The 27,750-nt window shown below is 35.7% G+C and overlaps 1 protein-coding gene and 1 pseudogene across 4 annotated transcripts in view; one reads left to right on the top strand and one right to left on the bottom strand.

The window, feature by feature from the left end:
• Window positions 1–27,750, bottom strand: part of EXOC2 (exocyst complex component 2) — a 277,835-nt gene that overhangs the window by 208,481 nt on the left and 41,604 nt on the right. For 3 of the 4 annotated variants that reach the window (XM_045497613.1, XM_045497616.1, XM_045497614.1), the window contains exons 2-4: window positions 13,631–13,791; window positions 8,707–8,883; window positions 6,392–6,518 (exon numbers count right to left, since the gene is read on the bottom strand). In XM_045497613.1, coding sequence (XP_045353569.1) covers window positions 6,392–6,518; window positions 8,707–8,883; window positions 13,631–13,748 — 422 coding nt within the window. In that variant the 5' untranslated portion in view covers window positions 13,749–13,791. Of the gene's footprint in view, window positions 1–6,391; window positions 6,519–8,706; window positions 8,884–13,630; window positions 13,792–17,481; window positions 17,521–27,750 lie in introns of those variants that run through there. The other variant, XM_045497615.1, reaches the window with a different exon arrangement.
• On the top strand, window positions 24,022–26,026 carry LOC123609878 (annotated as a pseudogene).

Here is a 27,750-nt window from a genome sequence, read left to right as displayed (position 1 = left end):
CAGTGATGTCTGAGGAAGATCTACTTGACTATTTCTGAGAAAGGTCTCCAAACTTTAAGAAGGAGAATAAAGAAGAAATAGAGGGGGCGCCTGGGTGGCGCAGTCAGTTAAGCGTCCGACTTCAGCCAGGTCACGATCTCGCCGTCCGTGAGTTCGAGCCCTGCGTCAGGCTCTAGGCTGATGGCTCAGAGCCTGGAGCCTGTTTCCGATTCTGTGTCTCCCTCTCTCTCTGCCCCTCCCCCGTTCATGCTCTGTCTCTCTCTGTCCCAAAAATAAATAAACGTTGAAAAAAAAAAAAAAAGAAGAAATAGAGTCCTTCTGCCTCTAGACATTGTTGTGTTTTATTAATTATTGTGTATTATGGCTTCCATATTAGATTTTTATATTATTACTTACTGTGTGTTATTATTGCTTGAATAGCAGAAATTGCTTTAGCCACTTGACAATTACAAAGAAAAAAAGTGTTATAGTAAGGGCCACAGAATAGCACACCAACATTCCTTACATCTGGGTGACATTACTAGGTCACTGACTCAACCAACAATGGAGTCCACCATCTCTGGACTCAGTATATTATGAGAAAATAAATATTTTTTTTTTGTTGAAGCTTAATTTTCATTTTCTGTTAATGTTCATTTTCTTATAGCTGAACGCATCCTGAGTCAGTATTTGATCCTAAAATATATGCCTAACATATGCTTTACACAAATACCTCAAAATGAACATGCAATAGAAGATCTGGAAAAAACACAATGAATGACAATGCCTAGGGAACGTATCTACAAAAAGCAAAGATGGCTCATAGCATTATATAAGTGGGAGGCAATAATAATAAGTAGTGGTTAAGAGCTCAGGCTCTAGGTTCAATCTCGGAAGTTTGCTAGATTTGTCTGTATAACCTTCGAGAAGCTATTTACTCTAAGGTCCCAGTTACTGGATAACTAGGATCATAATATCTTCCTCCCAGGAATGTTTTGAGAATTAAAATAGATAATGCATTTGAAAGGCTTAGCAGTTTTAACACACAATAAATTTTCAAAAATGTTATTTGCTGTTATTGTTATTCTTTTTATTTAGTTCTTTGTATTTCACAGACTATTTTCATAAGTATCATTTTATTTGATTGTCATAACAACATACTGTCATAACAACATATTCCCATACTACAGTGAGGAAACAGCCTCAGAGACATTGCATGTAAATAGTTGAGATTTGAACCTGGTACTTCTATTGTCAAATAAAGAACCGGTGACTCTGAGGTATAAAATAAAACCACAACTACATATCTAGAAAGATAGAAATTTAAGGAGAGTGAAGGCAGCGCTGTTTTAGAATACAGAGAATTGTTAATGGTCTTTATAACAGTATTAGGAGAGGAGGAAGCACTGTGTCAATGGTGCTGAGAAAGTAAGAAAGTTAAAACTTAAATGTTTGTTCACAATAACCAGATTTTAGGATAAGGCCCACCAAGTGAAGTGATGGCTTAACAAGTCAGTAAAAGCAAGGTATATTCTGAGTAATTTAAACTAAATTTACACTTTAAATCTACTACCATAGTTGGGACAGTGAAAGCAACACATATTCTACTAAGCAAGTTCATGAATCAAAACAATTTCAGTAGCTGACAACTCTTGCCACCCCTAAAATATACACTTTCCATTAGATGGCAGTGTAAGCTCAGATTTAAATCTTCTGAAAAGATTTAGCCCATGCCATGGGAAGATCCAGGTATACAGAGTCACTGGTCAGATTTAAAACTAACAGGAATGTTTTTAACATATCAGAATTTGCTTTCAAGTATGAGAACAATCTGCAGTAATGACCCTTAATCTGCAGTAATGATCCTTAAGCAAGCAAAACAAAATCATTTTGAGAAAAATTCTAACCACCTCACATAGAGTGAGGCCTGGTTACAGTTGTGTTACTCTGTGTTTGCATTAAAGAGAACATGTTTTCTTGATTTGGCAGATGGAAAGATGAAAGGCAGGGAGGCCAACACAGTAAAAGTAAGCTTATATAGTTCTTTTGAGTGTGTGTATATTATGCTCAATTCTTTTGGCTTTCAATTTTTAGCATCACTATTTTCACTTTGGTATATTAAATATTATGAGCTTGTTTTTGGTTGTATGTGTGCTGTTGTTGTTTTTTTCTTTCTTTCTTATTTTGGGGGATAGGGCGTGACAGGTTCTGAACTTAGGCACTGTATCACAGCCCACAACCTGTTTTATAAAATTTCTAAAAGACAAATTTATCCAAGGCTTTTCTCTTCTACACTCATACTAAGAATTATTTTTCCACCTGTCCCTGGTTTCTAAATCTACTGGGAAAACTGGTCACCTTTTCTTTCTACTGAAAAACCTAATTGATGAGAAGAAAATCAGATCTGCAATGCCCTAAAATCCACATGGAAATAAAACAAGTAAACGGCACATCAAATGACTACTCTAGATAGCCTTTCTTATGTAACTATTTCACAAAAAAGTTGTAGACCATATAAAAACAAGGGCAAAGTTTCATTTTTATGTCCTCACTCCCATATATGTACAATGTCCAAAAACATTACTTATAAATATTCCATTCGACAAATATTTATTTTAAGAAATACAACCCAGTGAGGGCTTTTACTTAACATGAACCTGTTTTACCTTCTCTTTCAATTTAAATGATTTGTCTCCATTACAATTTAAGCTGTGCAACGAACACATACATCTGTGACAATCAATATAACAAATCAGAAATATACACTTTTTACAACTAAATCCTAGTCTCAGTTCAAGGTGAAGTTATCTTTTTTGAAGCAATTGGTAACATTTTTATAAATATCAAGGCACCATGTATGCAAAACATCAGTAAAAAATTTAGGAATATGAAGGACTTAAGGAGGCAAATGAAGCCAATAAATGCCAGTTGTTAAACCCATAGCTGAAAGACAACAGGATGCATGCTGGGCACAACAATAAAATGTTTATTAAACTTTGACTCACACCAAAGAGCAACCAGAAAACTATATTCTGCTACTCTCACTCACTTTTTCAAATTCAGATGAACTGGCCACAACACTACAGGACACCCCACTGTTCCACGTTGCACATTTGACTGTCAGCTGAAGAGAATTTCATAAACATTCACAATGCAATTACCAACAACTGATTCATCTTCCAAAGTGACCTGACCACTTTAATCTGATAATTCATCGGGACCACAGTATTTTATAACATAACTCTTCCAATCTTCTCAATTAATATATTTCAACAAGCAGGTAATAATTAAAACCCTGGTGTTCGTTCTCTAACGAAGTTTTCTAAAAAATTAAAAGTAGATCCTCTTCCAACCTTTTAAATAAAAGAATCCCCCAAATGACATTAATATACAGAAATAAAAAACAGTAAGGAAATGCTCTTAGGGATTCTAACCTGAAAGTACATCCTTCTCTACAGACAGCAAAACTTTTATCTGAAAAATATTGAGTCAGGGAAATAAAATCCATCAATATTTTAACACCTGCTTTTCCTTTCCTTTTCTCTTTTTCTAAAATAAGATTTCTATCTGAGGTCAGAGAATTCAATAAAATAAATGCGGTTTTCCTGGCAGTACCTTTAAAAAATAAAAAAGGAACCTGAAAAAGCATGTCTAGCCAAAAACATTCTCTTCTCTTGTTGTCTATAACTCTTCCTACTTTCACCTTTCATTTTCTTGCTTGCTAGTATATCTAGTCTGTCCTTCTTTTACTGGAAAATTTTCAGAAGACTTTAAATAAGCAAAAGGATTATTGGGTATCCTTTCACTGTCTGGAGGACCTTCCCAGTATTTTCTGATTCTTATAGGGATCTCTATGCCTTTGTCCCTATTTTGCAACTCTGTTAGAAACACAGAAGTTAAACTGTAGAGGGCTGATGGCAACCAGGAATACCTATCAGGTAAAGATGTAACTAATTACCATGCAGTATAAGTGCCCCATCTGCATCTGTTAGCATTCCTCATTGCCTATTATGTCTACCCTCTGGAATTCCCCCTGAACTGGTTTTAACATTTTACTCGATTTCCCATTAATTAATGAATGAAATAATGCTCTTAAAATGTGTTCATTTTATATTTGTAGGACAGTCATGATTTTACCTTTTCAAAAGGCTACTCTTTAATTATCCCATGGCTGAGCAAATTATTATTTGAAACTTAAGTAAGAGCTTGAAAGAAATACTACTGTTAATTTTATCCCCATTTAAACACTTCTTAAATTAATGTACATAATACTATTTTAAGATTTTAACAAATTTATTACCCCGAAATCTTAATAGTCATTAAAAAGAAATTCTCCTCCTAAGTGACGGAGCGAAGCCAAGGAACAGTGTATTATACAAGAGCACTGAATCCTTGTAATGATGACAAACATTTTTTAAGCACTTGCTATGAGAGACACTCTTCTAAAGCACTCACTCACTGAATCTTCACAACCACCCCATGACACAGGTATGGCATGTTCTACCTAAGGAAACTGAGTCAGAGTAGTTAAGTCATACTGCTAGTAAGCAGTAGAGCTATGATTCAAACTGAGTTTGGCTCTAGACTAAATTAGATTACCTCTCAGAAAAGAAAAAAAAGAACTTTTAAAGAGCCAAGAACTTTAAGTGCCATTATTCCTGGTTACTATTACCAATGTTAGCAAAGAATAATCCTGACCCGTATTATGAAAAAGTGCTATTAGAGAGATTTCAAGCCTAACTCCTTTGTGGGTAGCAGCAATAACAGGAATAATAAAGGCGGTCAAAAGGTGGAAGGGCCTAGGAAGGTAAAAAAGTCATAGAAGGGGTGGGTTATATGCCAAACTGAAAATTAAGAAAATCTATTTTATGATAGTAAACATTCAATTTAATCCTAACTTTGAAAGTTTTGTCTCAAGCTCATACAAAATTCATACAATACTCCTAAACTGTATTTTCCTCACGAAAGAACAATCATATAGGACCTCCTGCTCTACACTTCTTTTGTGGCAGGACTTGGAAAGAAGCTGGCTTTCAAGGGTATTGAAGCAGCCTATTAAAAGGCTTAGTATCAACTGCAAAGTCTATTCATGCTTGAAACTGCTCAACTAAATAGCTAGTAATTACCATTCTTTTCTAGACTTTCTTGATCCTCAAACTCTTTATAGAGCACTGAAATCCTTAAAACAGCTCCAGAATGACCCATACTGCCAAAGAGCTTCAAAGATGTGACCTAGGACAGTCCAAGCTCACTAAAAGCTGCTAAACCCGAGGACTTCTCAACACATCGTAAATTCCAAGACAAACACTTGCTCCCTTCCTCTTAGCCAGAGGTAAAAACCTCACTAGGTGAAAAAGCAGCTGACTATTTGAATTACTAATGGTCTTCAAGTGTAGGCTTGAAGGTTAAATATATAAAGATTAAGCAGAGAATTTTCCCCATTCTTAGAAAAACTTAAAGCTATGGGTAAAGTGTTAATAGAACTAACTTGTCACCCTCAGTGTTTACAGAGCAACACTCAGTATATAACTTCATGAGCAGAACCATCAAGGCTAGAAAATAAATTAGACACGATTGATGTGTTAGATGAATTGATTAAGTAAGATGTAAGGATAAAGGTACTAATTATAAAAGTTACTAAACATTGTCCTAGCAATTAAGAATAAAAAATTACAGATTCGGTAACATCTTGAAAAATATCATTTACCTGTCACAACACTGATAAAGTAAGTCTGGATTAAGTACGACTTACAGGCAGGGATCGTAAACAAAATAAAAAACTACACTGGGCCTAATTATTCTAAAATATTTCCCCAAAACATCAAGCACTTGGAAAATTCTGTTTTGAAAAAAAAAAAGTTAATGTTTATTTATTTTTTATAGAGAAAGAGAGAGACAGAGCATGAGTGGGGCAGGGGCAGAGACAGAGGGAGACACAGAATCCGAAGCAGGCTCCAGGCTCTGAGCTGTCAGCACAGAGCCCCACGTGGCCTCAAATTCACAAGCCAAGAGCCAAAGTCCGAGGCTCAACCAACTGAGCCACCTAGGCGCCACAGAAAATTCTATTTTGATTTCAAGTACCATCTAAATATTTAAACTCACAAACCTGAGATAACGCATTCTCCTATCATTAAAAGTATTAGTTATTAAATATTTCAAGATACTTTTCTTCTTCACAAAGTGTAAATTCAAAAAACTAAAAGAGGTAGGTAGTTTTCACCAAAAGTTTTAACTAACTGGAACACTCACAAGCAGCAAACCTGACAAGGCTTCAGAAATACAACTTGTCTCCCAACAACAGAGATGTCTTCAACTATGCTTGCCTGGATATTTCTGGAGTGTCACTCTCTTCACTCTTAAGTATATAAAAGTTTTCAGCAATAAAGAAAACTGAAGGCAAGATGGTACTCACTTTTCAATGTCAATGCCAAGTGGATTAGCAGGACGCAAAGACAAGGGAGGAATTCCTTTATTCCTGTCAGTACGCATATCATAATAATTCATTTCATCAACCCACACAGCAGACTGATCCAAAATACCTACCAAAATGAGGAGCACATCCTTAATAAGATACAGGCTAAGTCTTTCGCTATTGCTTCACTTTTTAAAGACCTAAAACAAAATGCACACTAAGGTAATTTTTAAGAGATTTGACAGCACAAAAGCTCTGTTTGTTTTTTGGGTGTTTTCTTTTTTTAATGGCTTGTGGCTTGATTAAAAATACTAAAAATCTATCACATGGCAAAAATAATATCTCTTGCTTCATGGTTACATTGTACATTATTCAACAGAGAAGACAAGCTAAGCCTCTGAGAAAAAGTTCTGCTCAAACAAATGTATTTTATAAAAAATAAACAGTATAATTAAGTTGGCTAATTCAAAAAAATATCCAACAATTCTTTATATAAGGATATCAGTCAAACACTTTCCAAGAAATGCATGGCTTGAGTAATGGAAATGACTAGGATATTCAGGAAAAAGTGGACAGACACTGTGAACAAAATATAATCTCTGAAAATGGTACTCTCTTTTATGTGACCAGATTCTTGACATTCACTTTGGCATAGGACTAACAGGCTTACCACTTCTGAATGTGGGTTGAAACAGAAAATGGGCAAAGGGCCAATGGGTGGCTTGAGGCTGTGAAGGCTTCATGGAAGGTATTTGATCCCAGGCAACTTCTAGCTGTATGAACCTTTGTGAACCAACTAATTCTATTAGTACCCACAGTTCTGACAGAATGCAACAAGAGGCTTTGTTAGAGGTTATGCTCAAGTCTAGATACTCCTGAGTTCAGTCTGATAAGCCTTTATTGAACCTATACTGTGCCAGGTCCTGGGCAGGATGTTTTAGAATAAAGTTAAAACTTTCGATTAAGTTGTCTTTATCTGTTGTATAAATATAAGACATTGCTGGATTCTGCCAAGATGTTTTAAGTTCCTCCAGAAAACTGATAACAAGTTCCTGCTTTAATTTTTAATTTTTGATGTTAAATAAAAATGAGTAAATAAAAACAGGAATATTATATATGTACAATGTATGCAGACACATGTGTGTGCAGATGTGTGTATATACATGTATAAATGTGTGTATATATGTATATATGTGTGTGTGTATATATATATATATATTTTTTTTTAATTCTCCCTTAAATTCCTTATCTAAGTTTTTATTTATGGAAAAAAAATCCAGAAATATAAGGAAGATAATGCTGTAGAAAAGCTCTATGTTTTATGATAGAGAACAAAAACAATTTGCAAAATTATTAAAATTATTTACTTTTCAGTTTAAGAGAGATATGTGACCTGGGCTTAATTAAGCCTGTGATAGCGCTACTTTAAACAAATGTTTATCAAGTACAGACCATGTACAAGACATTGCAAGACCAGAAAGATGAATCTGACACTATCCTAATTTTAGTAAGCGAGATGGCCATACACAGAAATAACTATGAGAAGAATAATTTAAAATGATAAATTAATTAAACACTTACTTAGGGTAAGGGTCTATACTAAGCACTATACAATACATGCTCTAACTCATTTAATCCTGTGAGGTAGGTAATACTGTTGTTCTACTTTTACCCACAAAAAAACCTAAGCATTCAAGTTCCACAGCTATTGTAGTGCTAGAGCGCAGATTTGTATTCAGAGTGACTCCTCAGACCAATTTGAGGAAGCAAGTGTTAAGTGCATAAAAAGTAACATATAAAGTGCTATAGGATACAAAAAAGAGAGATTATTTCTAGTTTGGAGGGCTAAAGGCACATTCTGGCCAGGCAACATTGTGTACTGGCCTCAAAGGATAGAGAAAAAGAAGGAAACAAGAACATTATTTAGATAATATGATTGCTAATTTGGCCACATCAGGAGAATATTTTACCTCAAATCTCAACTGTATAATACAAAGAAATGCAATTACTGTGTTCAAGATCAAGGAACTAAAATTGGCAAAGCAAAATGTTAAATAAACAGATTTTATAAAGAATTTAGGATAATAATTCTCTCATGACCATCCTCCTTAGGTTTTACTGTTAGCTCACTAAACTGCGTTTCCAAAAGTAATGCAAATTTTAACCAATATCCCATTCCTGTCAAAATAAATATAATCTAAGTTAATGAGATGTGAAAATAGGAACGTTTTATACAAATCTACCAGTTATACATTTTAAAAGACAAAATGTATTTTCATTTTCCTCTTTAGAAAAAAGTCATAAAAGATGGATACCTATTTTTTCAGGTTTGAGTAGCTTGAAAGACACTGTTGAGGTTCCTCTGCCACCTGACTTGGTTGTGACAATAATGTCTCCTTTGTCATTTTTAGCTTGTCCCACTCGGCATACTATTTTACTTGCAGACATCCATTCTGCTGTCAGGAGGCAATTATGTCCACAAATTGTCAAACCTGAAAATAAAAGCATGCATGTAACAAAGTTCAAAAGAACAAAGATCTTGGTCATGTCTGTTACATAAAAAGACAATTCTTCTGTCAGTCTTACCAGGTTTTTTCCATGAAGAAAATAAATCTAGAAATAACATTTCCTGTTCAATAGTTATTTCTATTACTGAATATACCCAATGTTATTTGCAAACATACTGTCTCTATTGATTTTTGTCTACTCTTTTATCTCTATTATCAAAGACTTCTTTAGATTATACTTAAATTTCTTCAAACACCAATGGGATTAAAAAAAAATGACCATAATAATTATGTGTAGGCATTCCATATACTCAGCTTATGAGAATCTTAAATTATGTTCGTAGGTTTTAGAAGGGGAAATTATTACTATTATTAGAAATCAAAGTTGCTGATATAAAATTCTACAGTGTACAAAGAAATGTATATATCATTCCCTACAAACAAATATATTTATCCATCTTCCTAAACATAATCTGCACTTACTTTTCCTAGTGTTTAAATTATATATTGCATATATGGAGGATATTTTATTCCAGGCACAGCTTGAAATCAGGTGAATGTAGTTAATGTTCTTGGGAATTACTGGATTACTATTTCATTTTTAATATCTGCATCCTATAAAGGTAGTGCATGGTGCCTTTGAGTTTCCCTAATGATACTATCACTATATTACATTCTGTTCTCATAGTAAACCAACACTCCCAAAACTTCAACTCATGCCTGGCATCTCAGGCCCGATACCAAGTAAATTATTATAATTTAGGCAGTAGCCAAATATGGAGGCACTGAAAGATTATAGTGAGGAAGATGTACCCCAGACAGAACAACAATATATCACCATATGGACATACTGCCAGCTCTTCTACTAACTTATTTTCTTTGTATTTTCTATTTCTGCAAAGCAGAGAACAATGTAATAAATATTTATGGAAAAAGTAAACCGAACTGTATGTGGTAAAGACCCAGACACTTCACACTTTGTTTTCTCATTATTTAACTTTTTATACTGTTCAACAGTCAAGTTTGGTAATACAATTTTTTTTCAGATACCAGGAACACCTCAATTAATGCCAAATTTGGTTTAAAAAGTGTAGGAAGGGAGTCAAGTCATCCTTCGTTAAAATGAAAGCACTATTTAGTAGGAATGTTGTACTAACCATTGAGAAAAATAACTACATTTCAAAGATGCATTTATTGAAATAATGAATTTTAGAGATTTCCCTAAAACAGCTATATGATTTATACATGTATGGAATCCTAATAATAGCATTTAAATTTTTTTTTTTCAACGTTTATTTATTTTTGGGACAGAGAGAGACAGAGCATGGACGGGGGAGGGGCAGAGAGAGAGGGAGACACAGAATCGGAAACAGGCTCCAGGCTCTGAGCCATCAGCCCAGAGCCTGATGCGGGGCTCGAACTCACGGACCGCGAGATCGTGACCTGGCTGAAGTCGGACGCTTAACCGACTGCGCCACCCAGGCGCCCCCCTAATAATAGCATTTAAAGGCTTCTTTAGGACTAAGTTTTCTTTTGGTTTCTTTAAATGTGTAATGGCATTTACACATTTTTAAATGCATTCATAATTCAAAATTATTTTTTCAAAATGGGAACATCTTTGATATCTTTCCTGAAAATCAATATTGTTTTGAAAAATGTAAACAATCTAAGAGATTGAAAACACCCCTAGAATTCCTCTCCATCTTTAAGATAAGCACTGAGTAGGGAGCTTGGGTGGCTCAATCGGTTAAGCATCAGACTCTTGATTTGGGCTCAGGTCATGATCTCACAGTTCATGGGCTTGAGCCCCACATTGGACTCTGCTGACAGCGGTAAGCCTGCTTGGGATTCTCTTTCTCCCTCTTTCTCTGCCCCTTCTCCCATGCTTGCTCACTCTCTCAAAATAAGTAAATGAACTTAAAAAAAAAGATAGGCACTGTGAAACACTTCAGTGAATATTTGCTCAAATAATTTTTATGCATACATAAATCAGTCTATGTATTTTTTAAATGAATGGAAAAAGTTTTAATTAATAAACTGAATACTTTTAGTGTTATATATGGTGGGTATTTTGATATTACTCTAGGTCAATACGTTAATGTTTTTAAAGTTTATACTATCAAAAAGATTCTTGTCATTTTAAATATTAACTCATTTCAGAAAGGAAAATTACTCAACAATAAATGTCAGGATTTAACATAAAGTCATTCCTAATATAGGTTCCTTGCTAAAGAACAACCTTATGATTAAAACTGAGCAATGAGGGGTGCCTGGGTGGCTCAGTCAGTTAAGTGTCCAACTTCGGCTCAGATGATGATCTCACTGTGCTGACAGCTCAGAGCCTGGAGCCTGCTTCAGACTCTGTGTCTCCCTCTCTCTCTGCTCCTCCCCCACTTATGCTCTCTCTCTCTCTCTCTCCCTCAAAAATAAACATTTAAAAAATTAAAAAAAAAAACAAAAACTGAACAATGAGAGAGGCACCCGGGTTAAACATTGGACTCAAGCCCCATGTCCAGCCCCACATTGGGATTCTCTCTCTCCCTCTTTGTCTTCCCCTCTCCCACTCCCATATTCATACACTCTAAATAAATAAATAAGTAAATAAATAAATAAATCTTTTTTAAAAATTAAGAAATGGAATTAGCTTTCCAATATACTGACAGGAAGCCTAAAAACATGTTCAGATGAACAAACATGAATGATATCCATGAAAGCACAAGTTGGAAAATAACTACCCAGAATAAGTTTATTCATCTAGTTGTAGCTGCTATAAAGTTTTCTCTGATTTAATATCTGCTCTGCATTTTAACTAAAAAAAAAATTAATAATCCTCATTTAATTTTAAACATAGATTTGAATAGATCATTTTAAATGTCATAAAAGTTAAATAAGATAGTAAGAAAGATTTCTTAATTTCTTAAGGACATTTTTAGTAAGTCACTGCAAGCTAAGAAATCTGCTTCATACAATATAATATCTTTTTTTTAAGTAACTTGTAGAATTTCAAATAAACTGCTTTTATAATGTTTTACTTGGCTAGTGTAGACTTCATCTGAGCTAAAAACACTCAAATTATTTAGCAGGTTAAGTTTGCTTTTTTTATAAAATGGTTTCTTGGCAATACATAGGCAGGTTGAAAGCTGAACTAGTGAGGTTTATAAAAGTATACACACTTAGTCAAATTAAGAACAGCACTGCCTGAAGCTAAAGCAAGATTAAAATTTACATAGACTAGTAACTGTCATGTTGGGAGCTTCCAGTTAAAATGTAGGACATAACCTCCATCTGTATGGTTTATTTGCCTGCATTCTAGGGACTATTCTACTTTGGATGAAGAAAAAACTAAAATGAGCTACATCAAAAAACCAAGACAAAAGTTAAATAAGACTATCTTCATAAGAATAATAATTTAAATATTGTTTACTGGAGAAACAAAAACCATGGCTAGAGAAGAATATAAAATAAGACATTTAAATAACACTAGTGAAAAGAATTAGTTGGGAAGTACAAAAATCAGTTATTAAATATAGTGCTGAGCTCCAATTTACTTTCTCTTTTCCAAGAGTTTTCCAGATGGCCAAAAAACAATCTGTCAACCTGCACCAATAATTCAAGAAAAACAAGTTCCAACTCATAATCTCCAGTATTTTACCAATAGGTCCCTCATAAATTAAGAAGAGTCAAGAGAATGTCTGAATCCAGAAAAGTTTATATGGGAAACTGGCATATACATGCAGTAGCATATACTGAAGCCTCTCCCTTCCTCATTCTGAATGCACCTCTACTCTGAATGCACTTCAGAGTTCACAGAAAAATAATCCTAACTGACCATACAATTATATTTATAATTAGCTCTCTACCCTGGCTGTACATGACACTTATTTGCATTTTCAAAAAGATGATTAGGCTCCATCTTTAGACTGAGACATAGCAGCCCAGAGCATTTTTTTTAAGTTCTAGAGGAGATTAAGACAAGCCAAGGGATGGCCCCCAATGTTTACAGCAGCAGCATCTACAATAACTAACTTATGGAAACAGCTCAAATGTCCATCAACTAATGAGTAGATAAAGAAGATATACATATACAGAATATCACTCAGCCATAAAAAAGAATGCAATCTTGCCATTTGCAATGACATGGATAGAGCTAGAGACTATTATGCTAAGTGAAATAAGTCACTCAGAGAAAAACAAATACCATGTGATTTCACTCATGTGTAATTTAAGAAACAAAACAAATGGGCATAGGGAAAAAAGGAAAGGGAAAGGCAAACTAAGAAACCGACTCTTAACTATAGAGATCAAACTGATAGTGTGGTACCAAGGAGAGAGAGTTTAGATTTGATTTGAAGGGCAATAAGAAACAGAAGAGGCATAATTCACAAGCACTAGAGAAAGAATACAAACAGTTGTATAATGGAGGGAAAAACTAAAGAGAGCAAAAATAGCTAGGAGGCTGTTTGAGCAATCAAAGCAGGAGAGATCAAAACTGAGGAAATGGAGGCAAAATCTCACCTGTGGGAAACTTTCTGAAGGACTTAGTGATAGGCAATTTTGACAAGATTTGATAAAATAATGATTTTAACAGAAAAGTCATAAAACCAAATAATTCTTTAATCTTTATTCAGCTCATTCTGTACAGATCACAATGTTGTTTTTATATCATCTTTCCTCAACTGCCCACTATAAAACTGCATTTACCATGGAAACACAGCACAGTTCTTGCTCTTACCAATGAGGTCAGTTGGGCCAGTCCCAAGGTTTTCTCCTCTAATTATGACCTTTGTCCATGGTATTCCTTCGTTTGGAGAGATGCCTGTCACAAGGGGGGGTTGTCGCAATCGGGACATTCTGCTTTGTTGAGCAAATTGGAGATCTAGTTACAGAAGTAATCTGTTAGAAAGAAAAGAAAAGGATTAAGTGACAACTGAAATAAGCGTTGACTAAAAATACAACAATGCTAGACACTAAGTACCAAAACATAAAAACAATTCTTAAACATATAGTTCTGAATTTCTTAGTTGTCATTTAGCTTATATGCCATCTCATGAACATTAAATTTACCAAGGACACTGTATCTAGTACTGTGAGGGAAATGTCAGAAAAATAATAGACAAATAAGCCCTTGGTTCTAGAACTTTCAATAAAATAACAGAACCTAATGTCACCATTTAGTTCTATGCTTATACCTGCAGAACCCTCAAAATATGCTAGAAATTGTTCTACTCTCAAAGTTGTTAAAGGAAAATGTTCTGATTATCATGTTCACAAATAGTAAAATACATCTATATTCCCAAAGGTGTACTGAACTTCACTTTATTTTTGTATTATACTTAGTATAACAACTCTTTTTCAATGTGATCAAATCAATATATTGACATTTTTCAAAACCTAGAATGTAGACGTACTGGCAAAAGCATGAATTTGCCAACTGTTCTGAGTGTAGCAGAGTCGGTAAAAGTGCAGTTTCTGAGGTCAAATACACTTGTTTTCACAGCCTGGTGCTCCAATTTACTAATTCTGTTCTAAACCCTCTGTTTTCATATATGTAAAATGAACCTCATAGTAGAACCTTTCAAAGATTACAATTAAGGTTACATAGGATAATCCTAGCACAGTACCTAGCATATGGTAGGCAACCAATACATAAAAAAACCTCACTAATATACTCCCAAAGAACTCCTCAATTGCTCAAGGCTTCAGATGCCCCAGAAGATGAAGGGGAGGTTCAGAGCAAAATAGCAAGAAATTGCAGGTTTTCTATATCTTCACATACTGAGAAGTTAAGACACCCTGGCGTCTGCCTTCAACCTTGCAGTCTTCAGGAGATTAGAAGTTTAGTCTCTGAAGAGCCAAGCTGAAGAGGACCTGTAATCAGGAATACCAGGCACAGTAAGGGTGATTAAGTGTCAACCTGCACACCTAACTGTGAGAATATTCAGGCCTCTTCCTTCTCTGCTCTTATACCTCTATCAGCAAGGTGTGAAAGTTCACCCTGCAATAAGTTGAATATTATTCTCTGGGGAAATTAAAGGGGAAAAAGACCAAAGATCTTGACATGTAAGCGTCTTCTCCCCCAAAAAGAAGGGCTATTTGCAGTCGTATTGCCCAATAGAAAATCCACTTACAAACTCTGCCCATATACAAACTAAACAAACCAGCTACTCCCAGACTCTAAAATATACAAGGACAGCCAAAGACTATAAGATGGTCAAGGAAAATATGTAAGAGAGAGATGGAAGTCAGATAAACAAAAAAATCCACAGAAAACAGAGATAAGGCAAATGTAATACACTAAACTGTGTCCCCTAAAAAATAGCATGCTATAAAGGTAAAATGAGTTTATACAGATGGGATCTAATCCAATATGACTGGTGTCCTTATAAGAAGAGGAAATTAGGACACAGACACACATGCAAGAAGACCATTTAAGGACACAGGGAGAGGTCAACTAGCTATAAGACAAGGAGAGAGGCTTCAGATGAAACCAACCCTGCTGACCCCTTTAACCTGCAGCCTCCAGAATCATGAGAAAATAAATTTCTATTGTTTCAACTTTTTAATTACCCAATGTATTGGACTTTGTTACGGCATTTTTAGCTAACAAACACAGAAGAAAAAGAAAAATAAAGCCTTTAAAAGTATTGTAAGCTTTGACCCCAAATTAGTATCTGCAGAGGGAGAAAATTTTTATCTTAAAGAATAGGATGTCATGAAAATGAATCAATCCAAGAGTAAAAACTTTTGAAACTTTCAAAAGAGGCAAAAAAAAAAAACAACACAAGATTTATATTGTACTTTTAATGCAGGAACTGACACTGGTTTAACCAAAGGTAGCAATAAGGCTGCAAATAGGCAGATGTGTGTTTGGGAGTAGGAGAGGTGAATAAAGAGAGAAATGGAATTATACATTTTATCTAAAATTGATTATCAAGATAATGGCAGATTAGACACAGAATCTGGAAATGTGGAGGTATATGGCAGAAGACTTATAGGTGTCTGGGTTATGTTGTATAATAAAAAATGTTACTGACCTTTGTCCCTAGTTTCTGGGAGACTCAAAATCCAGGAAGTATCTTTGTTATTCATGAGCCTTCAATATCATATGTATGTAATATTCATGACGTCTCAATATCAAAGCCTAACCAGAAAGGGCAACCATGTGATTAGAGGGTTGGGGTTTTGAGCCATCATCAGCTTGGCCTCTTCTAGAAATGGGGAATGAGGCCTGAGATTGAGTTCAATCTCATAGCCAATGAGGCAATCAATCATGCCTACATAATTTATTTAATACAATTAAAATAACAAAACAACAACAAAAGAAGGACAGGAAAGAGATTACCAATCATCCAACAAACCAAATGAGAAAACTCAAGTTATTTTGAACCCTTCCCCTTCCCTATCCTACTTCCAAAATCAAAGAGTCAAAATCTTTCTGTTAGAATCCAAAGTTAACTATTCATGTCAGAGCCTGTGGTTTTCCCAGTTAAGACATTCACCTTCTCAGGGTGCCTGGGTGGCTCAGTTGGTTAAGCATCTGATTTCGGCTCAGGTCATGATCTCATGGTCCATGGGTCAGCTTCTATGCTGACAGCTGTGGTCTGCAGCCTGCTTCGGATTCTGTGTCTCCCTCTATTTCTGCCCCAACCCCACTCATGTTCTGTCTCTCTGTCTCTCTCTCTCTCTCTCTCAAAAATAAACATAAACTTTTTTTTTTAAATAAAGAAAAATCCTGTTTTAAAAAAAAGAAACATTAAAAAAAAATTTTTTTTTAAATTCATCTTCTCTCCCTGGATATTTAACAGACTTCTAACTGGTTACTCAGCCCCGATTACCTCTCCACTACAATCCACTCTCAGCAAACACCTGCTAAAATACAGATCTAATCAACATCATCCCAGATTTAAAAAAATCTTCCACGATACTCCACTACTCAGAAATCTCCAGTGCCCACAAAATCCTTACCATTTTATTAAAACCTGTCACAACTATTCTGTATTTCCTACTTCACTCTCAATCATTTCCTTCATTTGATACTAACTATATAAGCCCATTCACCTTTTATGAACTGTCAAGAACTTTTATGTCTTCATGATTTATCTTATTTTGATTAAATAGAAAGTCTTTCCAAGTTTGCTAAACCCTTACCAATATTTCAAGGTCAATCTAAAATAGTCTCCCTGATCCTCTACAATGCTTCTGATACATAATTCTAATATTCACTGTGTTAAATCTTAGATATCATGTTTACATCTCCTCTTTGAAAACACAAGATGTTTAACCAACTCTATACAACCAATGCTTGTCATACATATCTCACAAAATAGACATATCATATGACTGCTGAAAGAAATCACATAAATTCTGAATGTTTTCTGAATGTTTCATGGTATCAGTGGAACACTGGAATTAAAATAGAAGAGAAGAAATACAAGGGGTAAAGTATAGATACATAGTCTATATAACCTATTGGGTATAGAGACATAGTCTATATACCTATTGGGTATATAGACATGTATATTAGGTATATCCATGCAAAAATCTTTTAAAAGTTTAAAGGACACTTGTATACAACACCTTCACAAAGAATAAAATACTCAGGGGGCGCCTGGGTGGCGCAGTCGGTTAAGCGTCCGACTTCAGCCAGGTCACGATCTAGCGGTCCGTGAGTTCGAGCCCCGCGTCAGGCTCTGGTCTGATGGCTCAGAGCCTGGAGCCTGTTTCCGATTCTGTGTCTCCCTCTCTCTCTGCCCCTCCCCCGTTCATGCTCTGTCTCTCTCTGTCCCAAAAATACATAAACATTGAAGAAAAAAAAAAAAGAATAAAATACTCAGTAATACATTTTACAAAAATGCAAAACTAGTACTTTGAAAACTACAAGACAATATTGAAAAAGATTCAAAAGCTAAATAAATGGAAAGACATGGACAGGAAGGCTTAATACTGTTAAGATGACAATACTCAACTTGATCTGTAAATAAAATTCAATCTCTATTAAATTCTCAGCTGGCTTGCAGAAATTGACAAGCTGATCAGGAAATTGTATGGAAATGGAAAGGAACTAGGACACCTAAAGACACCAGCAGATTGAAAGTAAGGGGATGGAGAACCATCTATCATGACAATGGTCATCAAAAGAAAGCTGGATTACATCAGACAATCTAAATTTTAAAATAAAGACTGCAACAAGAGATGAAGAAGGGCATTCTATCATAATTAAGAGGTCTATCCACCAAAAAGATCTAACGATTGTAAGTATTTAGGCCTCCAACATGAAAGAACCCAAATATGTAAGTCAATTAATCACAAACATAAAAAAACTCATTGATAATAATACCATAATAGTAGGGGACTTCAACACCCCACTTACAACAATGGACAGATCATGTAAGCGGAAAATCAACAAGGAAAGAATGGCTTTGAATGACACACTGGACCAGATGAACTTAACAGATATATTCAGAACATTTCATCCTAAAGCAGCAGAACACACATTTTTCTTGAGTGCACATGAAACATTCTCCAGAATAGATCACATACTAGGTTATAAATCAATGCTCAACAAGTACAAAAAGATCAAGATCATACCTTGCATATTTTGAGACCATAATGTTATGAAACTGGAAATCAACCACAAGAAAGACCATGAATACTTGGAGATTAAAGAACATCCTACTAAAGAACGAATGGGTTAACCAAGAAACTAAAGAGGAAATTAAAAAGTACATGGAAGCCAATGAAAATGAACACACGACAATCTAGAACTTCTGGGATGCAGCAAAGGCAGTCATAAGAGGAAAGTATATAGCAATCCAGGTCTTCCTGAAGAAGCAAGAAAGGTCTCAAATTCACAACCTAACCTTATACCTAAAACAGCTGGGGGGAAAAAAAAAACCCAGCAAATAAAGCCCAAAACCAGCACAAGAAGGAAAATAATAGACCTCGGAGCAGAAATCAATGATACAGATATTAAAACACAGAACAATGAAACCAGGAGTTGGTTCTTTGAAAGAACTAATAAAATTGATAAACCCCCAGTCAGACTGATAAAAAAAAAAGTACCCAAATAAATAAAATCACGAAAGAAAGAGGAGATCACAACAAACACTGCAGAAAAACAAACAATAAGAGAATATTATGAACAATTATACACTGAAAAATTCTGGAAGAAATGAACAAATCTGGAAGAAATGACAATCTGGAAGAAATTAACAAATTCCTAGAAACATATAAACTACCGAAACTGAAACAGAAAGAAATAGAAAATTTGAACAGACCCATAACCAGTAAAGAAATTGCATCAGTAATCAAAAATCTCCCAACAAACAACAGTCCAGGGCCAGATGACTTTTCAGGGGAATTCTACCAAACATTCAAAGAAGAGTTAACACCTACTCTTTTGAGGTTGTTCCAAAAAATATAAACGGAAGGAAAACTTCCAAACTGATTCTACGAGTCCAGCATTACCTTGATTCCAAAACCAAAGACCCTACAAAAAAGGTGAACTACAGACCAATTTCCCTGATGAACATGGATGCAAAAATTCTTAACAAGATACTAGCAAATGGGATCCAACAATACATTAAAAGAATTACTCACCACAATTAAATGGGATTTATTCCTGGGATGCAGGGCTGGTTCAATATCTGCAAATCAATCAATGTGATACATCACATTTAAAAAAGAAAGGATAAGAACCTCATGATACTCTCAACAGATGCAGAGAAAGCATGACAAAATACAGCATCCTTTCTTTATAAAAACCCTCAAGAAAGTAGGGAGAGAAGGAACATACTTCAAAATCATGAAGGCCATATATGAAAAATTCACAACTAATATCATCCTCATTGGGAAAAAACTGAGCTTTCCCTCTAAAGCCAAGAACAAGACAGTGATGCCCACTCTCACCACTGTTAATCAACATAGTGTTGGAAGTCCTAGCCTCAGCAATCAGACAAAAAAAAGAAAATAGTAATAATAATAATAATAATGATAATAATAATAATAATAATAAATAAAAATAAATTAAAAAAATAAAAGGCATCCAATTTGGCAAGGAGGAAGTCAAACTTTCACTCTTCGCAGATGACATGATACTCTACTACATCAACAAACTGCTAGAACTGATACATGGATTCAGCAAAGTTGAAGGACATAAAAACAACATACAGAAATTGATTGCATTTCTATACACCAATAATAAAGCAACAGAAAGAGAAATCAAGGAATTGATTCCATTTAAAATTGCACCAACCACCATAAAATACCTAGGAATAAGCCTAACAAAAGAGGTGAAAATCTATAAACTGAAATCTATACAAAGCTTATGAAAGAAACTGAATTAGAAGACACAAGAAAGTGGAGAAAATTCCATACTCATGGATTGGAAGAACAAATATTGTTAAAATGTCGATACTACCCAAAACAATCAGCACATTCAATGCAATCTCTATCAAAATAAAACGATTCTAAAATTTGTATGGAACCAGAAAAGAGCCTGAATAGCCAAAGCAATCCTGAAAAAGAAAACCAAAGCTGGAGGCATCACAACTCTGGACTTCCAAGCTGTATTACAAAGCAGTAATCATTAAGACAGGATAGTACTGGCACAAAAACAGACACATAGATCAGTGGAACAGAATAGAGAATCCAGAAATGTTCCGATGTATGGCCAACTAATCTTTGACAAAGCAAGAAAGAATATCCAATGGAAAAAAGTCAGTCTCTTCAGCAAATGGTGTTGGGAAAACTGGACAGCAACATGCAGAAGAATGAACCTGGACCACTTTCTTATACCATACAAAAAAATAAACTCAAAATGGATGAAAGACCTAAATGTAAGACAGGAAGCCATCAAAATCCTAGAAGAGAAAACAGGCAACAACCTCTTTGACCTCGACCGCAGCAAGTTCTTAGTTGATATGTCTCCAGAGGCAAGAAACAAAAGCAAAATGAACTATTGGGGCCTCATCAAGGTAAAAAGTTTCTGCACAGTAAACAATCAGCAAAACTAAAGGCAACCAACAGAATGGGAGAAGATATTTGCAAATGACACATCAGTTAAAGGGTTAGTATCCAAAATCTATAAAGAACTTTTCAAACTCAACACCCCAAAAAACAAATAATCAAGTGAACAAATGGGCATAAAACATGAATAGACACTTTTTCCAAGAAGACATCCAGATGGCTAACAGATACATGAAAAGATGTCCAACATCACTCATCATCAGGGAAATACAAATCAAAACCACAATGAGATACTACCACACACCTGTCAGAATGGCTAAAATTAACAACTCAGGTGATAATTGATGTTGGCGAGGATGCAGAGAAAGAGGAACCCTTTCACACTGCTGGTGGGAAAGCAAACTGGTACAACCACTCTAGAAAACAGTATGGAGGTTCCTCAAAAACTTAAAAATAGAACTACCTATGACTCAGGTATTTACCCAACAGACACAGGACTGCTGATTCGAAGGGGCACGTGCACCCCAGTGTTTATGGCAGCACTATCAACAATAGCCAGAGTATGGAAAGAGCCCAAATGTACATCGACTAATAATTAGATAATGAAGATGTAGTGTGTATACATATAGTGAAATATTAGTCAGCAATCAAGAAGAATGAAATCCTGCCATTTGCAACAACATGGATGGAACCAGAGTATATTATGCTAAGTGAAATAAGTCTATCAGAGAAAGATAAATATCATATGATTTCACTCATATGTGGAACTTAAAAAAATAAAACAGAGGGGAAGGGAAGGAAAAATAAGATAAAAACAGAGAGGGAGACAAACCATAAGGGAGTCTTAAGTAGAGAGAACAAACTGAGGTTTGCTTGAGGGGTGTTGTGTGGCAGGATGAGCTAAATGGGAGATTACCATGAAGGAGATTACCATGAAGGAGGGCATTTGTTGGGATAAACATTCGGTGTTACATGTAAGTGATGAATAACTAAATTCTATTCTTGAAATCATTAATACACTATATATTAACTAACGTATTTTTTTTAATTAAAAAAAATGTTTAAAAAAAAAGATAACAAAAAATTTCTTCAGGGGGTATCTGGGTGGCTCAGTCGATTAAGTGTCTGACTCTTGATTTCAGCTCAGGTCATGATCTCACTGTTGGCAGATCAAGCCTCAGGTTGGGCTCTGCACTGAGCATGGAGCCTGCCTGGGTTTCTCTGCCTCTATCTCTCTCTACTACTCCACGCCCCCGTCCCCCACCACCGAATGTACGTGTGTGTGTGCGTGTGTGTGTGTGTATGTGCTCTTGCTCTCTCAAAATTAATAAGTAAACATTAAAAAAATTCTTCAGATAAGTTTAAAGAGGCATACAAAGTTTATAGTATTTTGCTAGGATATTTCAGAGAATTTCAAAATCACTCAATACACACAGATATTAGATACTCAGTTTTCATCTGAGAGAACTTCCCAGTTTACTAGCACAGGGAGCTAAACAAAATCATAAAGCCACAGTCCTATGGCTTGAGGAGTAGGAGGATGGAGCTTTGAGCCAACAGTAACTAGAAAGAGAGGAACAAAGTCCTGGAGCAGATGGAGCCACAGAGGCAGAAAAAACATTACTGAAACCCTGGGCTGAACCCTGAACTGTACGTGAGAGACTCCAAATAGCACAGTAGACCGCAACAGCTTAAAGAATGAAAGAAGCAGTGATTTCAATTGCTGCCCACTACAGGAGAGACAAGATTTTGAAATCTGAATCTAATCAAATTAACAATGTCTATTAAAAAATATTCTTTAATGAAAAATTTTTAAAAAGCCAATGCTCTTCAGAAGAATACAAAAGAATCCAAAGTCTTTAAAATGTATTATCCACATACCTAGATACAATAAACATGACTGGACCCATTTAAAAAAAGTGAAAAATACATAGCCCCTAGTCAAGTAACAAAGCAGACAATAGAAACAAAATGAGCCAAATCCAAATTAGTAAACAAGAATCTGAAAGAGTTTATAACAAATAAGCTATTAAAGAACATATTATCATAATGAATGAATGTATGGATATTCAAAATAGCAAAACTGAAATGGAAATTCTAGGTACAATATATGAAATGAAAAATACACTGATGAGTTGAACAAAAGATAGTTGAAGAAACAATGAACATGACCATAGATCAATAGAAACTATATAATATAAAGAAGAGGAAAAAGAAAAGGAACCTATGGACCAGGGACGTATGGAAAATATCGAACACTGGTATGAGTGAAGTCTCAGAAGGAGAGAGGAGAGAAAATGGGGCAGAAAACAATACTTCAAGAAAACAATGGGTGAAATTTTCCCAAATTTATTGAAAACTGTTATTTTCTAGATACCTACGAAGTCCAGCAATCCCTAGGCAAGATAAATATAAAGAAAATTGCACCAAGACACACTGAAGTCAAACTGCTAAAAATCAAAGATACAATCTTAAAAACAGATGTGAATAACAGTGACACATAACACTGATAAATAAGAATGACTGTATGATGATAATTTCCAATCAGAAAAACTAGCCAAAAGACAAATGGAACATCCTTAAAGTGCTGAAAGGGGGAAAAAAAGTCAAAAATGAAGGTTTATTTTTAACGTTTATTTATTTTTGAGAGAAAGAGACAGAGTGTGAGTGGGGGAGGGGCAGAGAGAGGAGACAGAATTGAAAGCAGGCTCCAGGCTCTGAGTTGTCAGCACAGAGCCCAACGTAGGGCTCGAACTCACGAGCAGTGAGATCATGACCCGAGCTGAAGTTGATGGGCTGATATGTTCATGGGTTCGAGCCCCGCATCAGGCTCTGTGCTGACAATGTGGAACCTGTTTGGGATTCTCTTTCTCTCTTTCTGTCATTCTCTTAAACTTAAAAAATTCTTGGGGCACCTGGGTGGCTCACTCAGTTGGGCGTCTAACTCTTGATTGTAGCTCAGTTCATTAGTTCCAGCCCCGCAATGGTCTCTGTGCTGACAGCATGGAGCCTGCTTGGGATTCTCTCTCTCCCTCTCTCATGCCATTCCCTGCTTACTCTCTCAAAAATAAACATTTAAAAAAATTCTTCTAATAAAAAAGAGATTAACAACATTAGCTGTAGACAAAACAAAGCACTTACATACTGCTGGTGGAAATGGAAATTGGTACAGCCACTATGGAAAATAGCAAGGAGGGTCCTCAAGAAATTAAAAATAGTTTTTCACACTAGGTTTGCCACCAGAACAGAGGGTGTCATGAAACCACTGCTAAATCTAAGCCAAAATGGATAAGGAAAAGGCTCAATCCAACACCATTATCATTAGACATGTAGATTTGGGCACGTTTACCACCCTTGGCAATCTTATCTACAAATGTGGTGGAATCAATATAAGAACCATTACAATATTTGAGAAAAAACCTGCTGAGATGAGAAAGAGCTCCTTCAAGTATGCCTGGATCTTGGATGAACTGAAAGCTGAATGTGAGTATGGTATCACCACTGATATCTCTGTGGAAATTTGAGACCAGCAAGTGTTATGTGACCATCATTGGTGCCCCAACACACAGAGACTTGATAAATATATATGTATGTGTATGTGTGGATATATAAATATATGATTATAGGCACACGTCAGACTATGCTGTCCTGGTTGTTGTTGATGGTGTTTATGAATTTGAAGCAAGTATCTTCAAGAATGGGAATGATGAGGGATAGAAGCAGAAAAATGTTCATCTTTAGCCCAGAATGCTAACATCTAACCTGCATAGTTCTGATAAGGATCAAATACATGCTTGTTGCTATATTCTTAAAAGGTATAATGAATGCTTGTAAATCTCACCTATAATTAAGCACCCAAGAAATCTTGCGAAAGTAGTTTTACAAGTAGAAATTCGAAGAAAACATTTATGATCTAATACTCCCTCCGTGTCCCCTCCCCCATGATCCCTAAGCATATAAGCACTAGCCTCATACAGCAAAAGTACAACTCTTTCTGTCCACAGGTCCTATCCCCATGCTACTTGAATGAACTTACTAAGTTGCACCATGAAATGTCTCAAGGATCCTTGGAGACTCTCTCAAATGATCCCGCAACAGGAAGACACATGAGCATGTCCCTCTGGCTTACACACTGAGTCTGAAACAACTAATTATTGGTATTAACAAAATGGATACCATTAAGCCACTCTACAGCCAAAAGAGATATGAGGAAATTAAGTAAGTCAGCACCTACATTAAGAAAATTGGCTACAACCCTGACACAGTAGCATTTGTGCCAATTTCTGGTTGGAATGAGAACATGCCTTGGTTCAAGGGATGGAAAATAATTCTTAAAGATGGTAATGACAGTGGAGCAATGCTGCTTGAAGCTCTAAATTGTATCCTACACCCAACTCATCCAACTGACAAACCCTTGCATCTGACCCTCCTCCAGGACATCTACGAAATTGGTGGTATTGGTTCTGTGTCTTTGGGCTGAGGGAAGACTCTCAAACCCAGCATGTTGACCTTTGTTCCAGTCAACATTACAACTGACTCTTGAGTGAAGCTCTTCCTAGGGACAATGTGGGCTTCAATGTAAAGAATTTGTCTGCCAGAGATGTTGATCGAGGTAACATGTCTGGTAACAGCAAAATGACCCACCAACAGAAGCTACTGGCTTCATGGCTCAAGTGATTAACCTAAGCCCTCCAGGCCAAATCAATGCTGGTTTGTGTCTGTGCTTGCAAGTTTGCTGAGATGAGAGAAAAGACTGATCATCATTTTGAAAAGTAGCCAGAAGTTACTCTTGAAATGGGGATCCTGTCATTGTTGATATGGTTCCTGGCAGGTTCACATGTGTTGAGGGCTCCTCTGACTATCCTCTTAGGGGTCATGTTGCTGTTCATGACATGACAGACAGTTGCTGTGGGTGTCATCAAAGCATGGACAAGAAGACTGCTGGAGCAGGCAAGGTTACCAAATCTTCTCAGAAAGGTCAGAAATCTAAATGGATATTATCCCTAATACCTGCCACCCCAATCTTAATCAGTGGTGGAAGAACAGTCTCGGTACTATTTGTCTCAATTCATTTAAGTTTAATAGTAAAAGACTAGTTAACAATAATAATGCAGAGAAAACCTTAAGAAGGAAAGGAGAATAATCTGAACCATTTGGCATGTGGGTGGGGGCAGTGTGTATATATGGCAGTTTTAAATTATTAGTTTTTAAATTCATTATTTTTTTCAATGTTTTCATTATTTGAGAGGAAGAGAGAGAGAGTTTATACTGACAGTGCAGAGCCCAACACGATGCTCCATCTCATAAACCATGAGATCATGGCCTGAGCCAAAATCAAGAGTTGGACATTTAACCAACTGAGCCACTCCAGGCGCCCCTTAAATTCAGTACTAAAAGAAAAAAAATTTTAATGTTTATTTTTGAGAGAGACAGGGAAGGGGGAGGGGGCGGGAGGGGGAGGAGCAGAGAGTGGGAGACAGAGGATCCAAAGCAGGCTCTGTGTTGACAGCAGACAGCCTGATGCGGGACTCAAAGGCATGAGCCATGAAATCATGACCTGAGCCTAAGTCACACAACTTCACCCACTGAGCCACCAAGGCACCTGGAAATTCAGTACTTTTTGATGGAAGCAACTTGACCAAAAATCTGAAATTTTGAAACCCATTAAAACAATGTTTAATGAAGAAAAAAAAATTTAAAGAAACTTTCATATGATGCAGCAACCCCACGTCTGAATAAATAGCCTAATGAAATAAAATCATTATCTCAGGGAGATATATGTATTCTCAGGTTCACTGCAGCATTCATTATTCACAATAGCCAAGATATGGAAACAACATAAATGTCAATGGATGGATGAATGAATAAAAGAAAATGTAACATACACATACAATGGATTATTATTTAGCCTTTAAAAAGAAGGGAATCTTGTCATTTGTGTAAGATGGATAAAACTAGGGAACACTACGCTTAGTGAAATAAGCCATTCAGAGAAAGACAAATATTACATGGTATCACTAAAAAAATGTGGAACCTAAAAAAATAAGTAAAAAATAAACACTTTTTTTTTTTTAAGGCTAACTCATAGAAACAGTAGAATGATGATTGTCAGGGGTTGTGGAGTAAGGGAAATGGGGAAAAGCCGGTAAAAGGATACAAACTTTCAGTTACAAATAAAGTCTAAGGATCTAATAGTGACTATACCTGGTAACACCATATTGTATATAACAAATTTCCTGAGAGAATAGAGCTGAAGTATTTTCACCAAATAAATAAAACAAAAAAGGGTAAATACGTGAAATGATAGATGTGTAGATCAGCAACATACAGAAGGATGAAACTAGACCACTTTCTTACACCATTCACAAAAATAAACTCAAAATGGATAAAGGACCTGAATGTGAGACAGGAAACCATCAAAACCCTAGAGGAGAAAGCAGGACAAAACTTCTCTGACCTGAGCTGCAGCAATTTCTTACTTGACACATCCACAAAGGCAAGGGAATTAAAAGCAAAAATGAACTATTGGACCTCATAAAGATAAAAAGCTTCTGCACTGCCAAGGAAACAATCAACAAAACTAAAAGGCAACTAACAGAATGGGAAAAGATATTTGCAAATGACATATTGGACAAAGGGCTAGTATCCAAAATCTATAAAGAGCTCACCAAACTCCATACCCGAAAAACAAATAATCCAGTGAAGAAATGGGCAGAAAACATAAATAAACACTTCTCTAAAGAAGACATCCAGATGGCCAACAGGCACATGAAAAGATGCTCAACATCACTCCTCATCAGGGAAATATAAATCAAAACCACACTGAGATACCACCTCATGCCAGTCAGAGTGGCGAAAATGAACAAATCAGACTATAGATGCTGG

The sequence above is a fragment of the Leopardus geoffroyi genome, chromosome B2 (assembly GCF_018350155.1).
Source record: "Leopardus geoffroyi isolate Oge1 chromosome B2, O.geoffroyi_Oge1_pat1.0, whole genome shotgun sequence".
NCBI lineage: Eukaryota > Metazoa > Chordata > Mammalia > Carnivora > Felidae > Leopardus > Leopardus geoffroyi.
The sequence above is the reverse complement of the archived record's forward strand: the minus strand, read 5'-3'. Positions and strand labels throughout refer to the sequence as shown.